General features: G+C 36.5%; 1 protein-coding gene across 2 annotated transcripts; it reads left to right on the top strand.

The window, feature by feature from the left end:
• Window positions 1–2,506: 2,506 nt before the first annotated feature.
• Window positions 2,507–4,873, top strand: LOC133333945 (E3 SUMO-protein ligase ZBED1-like). 2 transcript variants are annotated; one of them, XM_061542256.1, is made up of 3 exons: window positions 2,507–2,724; window positions 2,794–4,433; window positions 4,487–4,873. In XM_061542256.1, the coding sequence occupies exons 1-3, from the start codon at window positions 2,697–2,699 to the stop codon at window positions 4,676–4,678; spliced, it is 1,860 nt and encodes a 619-aa protein (XP_061398240.1). In that variant the 5' UTR covers window positions 2,507–2,696; the 3' UTR covers window positions 4,679–4,873. The 2 variants fall into 2 exon arrangements, with proteins under 2 accessions (XP_061398240.1, XP_061398239.1); XM_061542255.1 differs by having other exon boundaries at window positions 2,791–4,433; window positions 4,487–4,872.
• Window positions 4,874–6,000: the final 1,127 nt, after the last annotated feature.

Raw genomic sequence — 6,000 nt, 5'->3', positions numbered from 1 at the left:
TAACCACCTACTTGAGAAAAGGAGAGAGGATAAACATGTTTTCAGAAAAAAGAAGAAAGAACAAGAAAAACGTGAGCGTGAACAAATCGAGATGTACAGGAGTCAGAATGAAGTCCGGAAATTTTACCAACGAATAAAACATCAAACCGAAGGCTTTGGTGCAGGCACATCCTCCTGTAGAGATGAAGAAGGAAACCCTTTTGAAAGATACAGACAGCGTGTTGAGGATCTGGAAGGAGCATTTTGAAAAGCTTCTGGTATTGAATAGTAGCGGTGAAGAGGATACCCCAGAACCAATAATAGATGACGGTATAGAATGTTTACCACCTAGTCAAGATGTGGTCAGAATAGCAATTAGTCGGCTGAAGAATAATAAAGTTGCAGGTGGCGATGGGTTACAAGCCGAACTATTCAAGACTGATGGTCAGATGCTGGTAAGGAGCATGTACCAGCTGATTAGTAAAATTTGGCTAGAAGAATGCATGGCCAATGATTGGAACCTCAGCATCCTGTGTCCCGTGCACAAAAAAGGAGACAAGACGATATGTGCCAACTATAGAGGAACTAGCCTTCTTCCCATCGCATATAAAGTGCTATCCAGTGTGCTGTGTGAACGATTGAAGCCAATGGTCAATGACATTATTGGACCATACCAATGCGGCTTCAGACCTGGTAAATCCACCATAGACCGGATTTTCACTCTGCGCCAAATCCTGGAAAAAACCCACGAAAAACACATCGACATATTCCACCTATTTGTCGACTATAAAGCCGCTTTCGTCAGCCCTATCCGTTCAGAGGTTCAGAGGTTGCAGTTTAAAGCCATTTCTACGTTTGGCATTCCTGCAAAATTAATACGGCTATGCAGGATAACTTTAACTGGCACATGATCAGCAGTTAAAGTCAGAAAGGACCTATCGGAGCCCTTCAATACCGAACGAGGATTCAGACAAGGTGACAGTTTGTCGTGTGATCTTTTTAACATCCTACTGGAAAAGGTCATACGAGACGCAAAGGTGAACAGAAATGGCACTCTGTACACCAAACAACATCAGTTACTCGCCTACGCCGATGACATCGACATAATGGGACGAACACTGAGAGCGGTAACAGACACCTTTGAACGAATTGAGAAAGAGTCTGCCAAAGTGGGTCTGGCAGTAAACGGCGAGAAGACCAAGCTGATGGTATCAACGCGCAAGACGTCCAGTAGACTCGGACCAACTGTGGAAGTTGAGAACTACAGCTTCGAGGTTGTCAAAGATTTTATATACATTGGTACCGCCATAAACCAAACGAATGACATCAGTTTTGAAATTCGGAAAAGTATAGTGATGGGCAACAGATGCTACTATGGTCTGAGCAAACAACTCAAAAGCAAGGCCACCTCCCGCCACTCAAACTCACACTCTACAAGACGCTTATACTACCCGTGCTGTTATATGGGTCTGAAGCATGGGTACTTACGCAAGCAGATGAGGCAGCTCCTGGAGTGTTTGAGAGAAAAATTCTCCGAAAGATCTATGGGCCGATCTACGTTGACGGTGAATGTCGCCGTCGAATGAACCATGTGTTGTACCAGCTATTCTCGGACATTGACATTGTTAGACGTATTGAGTTGCAGTGACTACGTTAGCTAGGTCATGTTGTGAGAATGGATGAAGATACCCCAGCCCAGAAGGCATATAAAAGCGAACCAGCTGATGGTTCCCGCAGAGGGGGAAAGACACTAATAAAGTGGAAAGATCAAGTCGAAGACAACATTACCGAAAATTGTCTTTCAAATTGGAAAAACTGTGCAAAAGACCGACGCGCCTGGAAATCTTTTCTAAGTTCGGCTTATGGAACGAAAGTTCTGTCACAAGCCAGCTCAGTAATACATACGCTTGGATTTTTTCTTAAATATTTTCTCAAGGTCTATCTATAGGCGTGGATTTTTTTAAAACATTTTTAAGGTCTATCTATAGGCGTAGATTTTTTAAAAACAGTTTTTAAGGTCTATCTATAGGCGTGGATTTTTTAAGGTCTATCAATAGTTTTTTAAGGTCTATCTATAGGCGTGGATTTTTTAAAAACAGTTTTTAAGGTCTATCTATAGGCGTGGATCTTTTAAAAACTGTTTTTAAAGTCTATCTATAGGCGTGGATCTTTTAAAAACAGTTTTTAAGGTCTATCTATAGGCGTGGATTTTTTTAAGGTCTATCAATAGTTTTTTTAAGGACTATCTATAGGCGTAGATTTTTTTAAGGTCTATCAATAGTTTTTTAAGGTTTATCTATAGGCGTGGATTTTTTAAAAACAGTTTTTAAGGTCTATCTATAGGCGTGGATTTTTTTAAGGTCTATCAATAGTTTTTTTAAGGACTATCTATAGGCGTAGATTTTTTTAAGGTCTATCAATAGTTTTTTAAGGCCTATCTATAGGCGTGGATTTTTTAAAAACAGTTTTTTAAGGTCTATCTATAGGCGTGGATCTTTTAAAAACAGCTTTTTAAGGTCTATCTATAATAGAGCTGTCAAACTATCGAAAGTACTATCGATAGTATCGATAGTTTATTTTTTTTAGTGAATATCGATAGTTTTTAATCACTATCGATAGTATCGGCAAAATGTCATCACTTACGCGTATGTTGTGACGCTGCCACTTTTTCGGTAAGAGAAATAAAAATTATATTTAAGTTGACGGTTCTACAAATCATGGAGAAGTTCCTGAAAAGATCAAAAAGTAAGATTTAATTAATGACCTGTTCGTTATTTGTGTGTATTAACATTTTATTAACAACGTATATAGCAGACTCAGCCAGCAAAGAAAATGTAATTGATATTGGCAATATCAACAGTGGTAGTGAATCTGATATTGGATTTGAAAAAATAAGAACAAGAAAGATGTCATCAGAAGCATGGGCCTTTTTTGAAAAAACGAAAGATGGAAAACATGCTAAATGTCGTGTATGTTCCCAAACATATAAAACCAGCGGCAACACATCAAACCTCTTCGACCATCTCAAACGAGCTCACCCGACTTTCCGAGAATTGCCAAAACCAGCAAATACTATCAAACCCTTTCTTAAAAACGTTGAAACGTATGCAAATACCTCGGAACGTAAACAAGCAATTGACAGTGCCTTAATGGGTATGATTGCTTCCGATGTCCAGCCATTCAGCATTGTCAATGACAAGGGTTTTCAGAAATTTATAAAATGTTTAGACCCTCGCTACGAATTGCCATCTCGTAATACTTTACAAAATGTGCATATGGCAAATTTGCACAAAAAAATAAAAGATAAATTGCAAGATATTCTTAATGAAGTCGATTACTGCTCAATTACTACGGACTGTTGGACATCTCGTGCAAATGAAGGTTATTTAACCGTCACGTGTCACTTCATCACGAATGAATTCACCTTACGTTCAGCTGTTTTATCAACAAAAAAACTTCTAGTGGCCACCAATCACGGTTCAGATAATATTGCATCTTCGTTGCGTGCTGTTTTCAACGAATGGGGTATTATGGAGAAGGTCGTGTGCGTTGTTACAGATAATGACAGCACTATGATTAAAGCATGTGAGCTGCTACAGAAACGTCATCTTCCATGCTATGCGCACACAATAAACCTTTTGGTTCAAGACTGTTTAAACCAAACATTTATAAAAGAAAATGTTTTAGCAAAGTGTAAACGAATCGTGACATTTTTTAAGTCCAGCACAATCGCATATCAAAAGTTTAAGGACATACAAGCGACAGTTAAACCGTATAGTCTGCTGCAGGAGGTGCCCACACGTTGGAATAGCGCATACAGGATGATTGAGAGAATATTGCTTACAAATGACTTTATTTCAACTGTACTATTAGCAACATCAAAAGCTCCATCACCTCTGACTGCAGATGAAATTGACTTCTTGAAGGATCTTAAAGAAATTCTATCGCCCTTTGAAAATGCCACCGTACAGACGTCATTGAGTTCATCTGTATCAGTTTCCTTAATAATACCATTAACATGTGGCCTCTTCCAAAGTCTTCAAGAGCTAAAAGGAAAAATGAAGACACCAGAAGGACTCCAAGCGTGCCTATTCTTAATCGAGCGGATAAAGAAGCGTTTATTTCCTTATGAGGACCGAACGGCAACAAGATTAGGCACATTATTAGATCCACGGTTTAAAAAAGAAGGATTCCGATCTGTGTTTAATGCAGATCAAGCATCAAAAGTCCTAGAAAATGAAATGGCTGCTATATGTAAGGGACATTCTTCAACTGTAGAACCGTCAACTTCACAAAGCATGAACAATGAACCACAACAGCCACTCCTTAATTTTATGAAAAGTAAAATAGCTAACAAAGTAAGAACAAGCCGAGTTGATGCAATAGTCTATACTCGACAGTATTTTGAAAATGAAAATGCTCCGACAGAAAGTGATCCACTGGAATATTGGAGAGTAAGAATGATGATTTAACTACATAACATATTAACGTAACATTTTTTTTACAGTATAATGCCAATGACATGTCTTCACTTAAAATATGTGCGACACGTTATTTATGTATTCCAGCCACTTCAACCGAATCGGAAAGGATGTTCAGCAAAGCTGGCTTAATAATTTCAGACAGAAGAACTTGCCTAAAATCCAAAAATGTAGACATTCTTCTTTTTTTAAACAAAAATGACTGGATTACCCAATAATTTTCACATAGAAAATAGTATATGCTTCGATACCAATATTAGTGTTAAAGAACACAATTTTTTCAATTGTATTGAAATTGAAAATCAACGTATCTTTTTTGGATTGCAAAATTTTTATTTAAATAAGATAGTCGTTCAAAAGTTTGTTTTTATGTTCCAAAAAATGTTTCATTAAAGCGATAATGAATTCAAAAAATTTTATTTTAATTGGAACTTAAAAAAATTTAAATTAATATTTAAAAATATTTATTTTTAATAGAACGTACTTTAATTTTAAATGTAATTTTATGGATTCGCCTTAAAGCACTATATATAGTTCATTCAATGATCTCATGAATTTACTAAGTCATTGCTATTAGCGCTTTTGTTTTTTCCTTTTTATATTCTTGAATAAAAATGTTATTTTGTTGTTTAAAATATATTGGTAATTTGTTCTTCAGGAAAAATAATACTGATTTGTAGATAATAAGTAAACATGATTTAATCATATAGCCTTCCCGGCCAACTTTAACCGGTCCTATACCGTTGCATTATATGACTAAGTATTGGTGATTGTAACATCTGAAAGAATGTTACGAATTCGAATCTGTCCATCTGTTTCTTGTATGTCTAACAAAATATCCCTCCCCATATTAGGCTCGCCTCTATACAAAATGTCCCTCCCAATATTAGGCTCCGGGGCTCGAAAAACTCCATATGACTTTAGATACTAGTCGAATTCGTCATGCTGCACTAACCAGGCGAGAAATGCAATATTCAGTCCAATTATGAATAAAAATTCCTAATGAAAAAAATTATTTGAAAAATTGAGTTGGAAAATTGGAAATTGAATTGGTGAATTGTTCTTGAGGATTTTTTAAAGGGAGAAATTTTTATTCATAATTGCGCTGGTTACATATCCGATACTATCGATAGTATCGATAGTTTTACAACAAACTATCGAAACTATTGAATGGGACGAATATCGATAGTTTGACAGCTCTAATCTATAAGCGTGGATCTTTTAAAAACAGTTTTTAAGGTCTATCTATAGGCGTGGATCTGTTAAAAAACAGTTCTTAAGGTTTATCTATAGGCGTGGATTATTTAAAATTTTTTTGAAAGGCGTGGATTTGTTGAAAGGCCATACAAAGGTGTGGATTTTTTCAAAGGTCATTCAAAGGTTTGGATTTATTAAAAATTGGTTTTGTGGTCTCAACAAAGGCGTGGATTTATTAAAAAGGGGTTTTGTAGTCTCAACATGGTTTGGAGGTTCCACTGGCGTATACGTTTTGTCAATAGTCATACGTATCAGTGTACCAGAGATTAAATCTTAATTGTTT

This window comes from Musca vetustissima, unplaced genomic scaffold (genome assembly GCF_032173495.1).
Source record: "Musca vetustissima isolate MV318-11 ecotype Yass unplaced genomic scaffold, APGP_CSIRO_Mvet_v1 utg39693, whole genome shotgun sequence".
Classification (NCBI taxonomy): domain Eukaryota; kingdom Metazoa; phylum Arthropoda; class Insecta; order Diptera; family Muscidae; genus Musca; species Musca vetustissima.
Note: the sequence above shows the minus strand (reverse complement) of the source record. Positions and strands in the feature narration are given on the sequence as shown.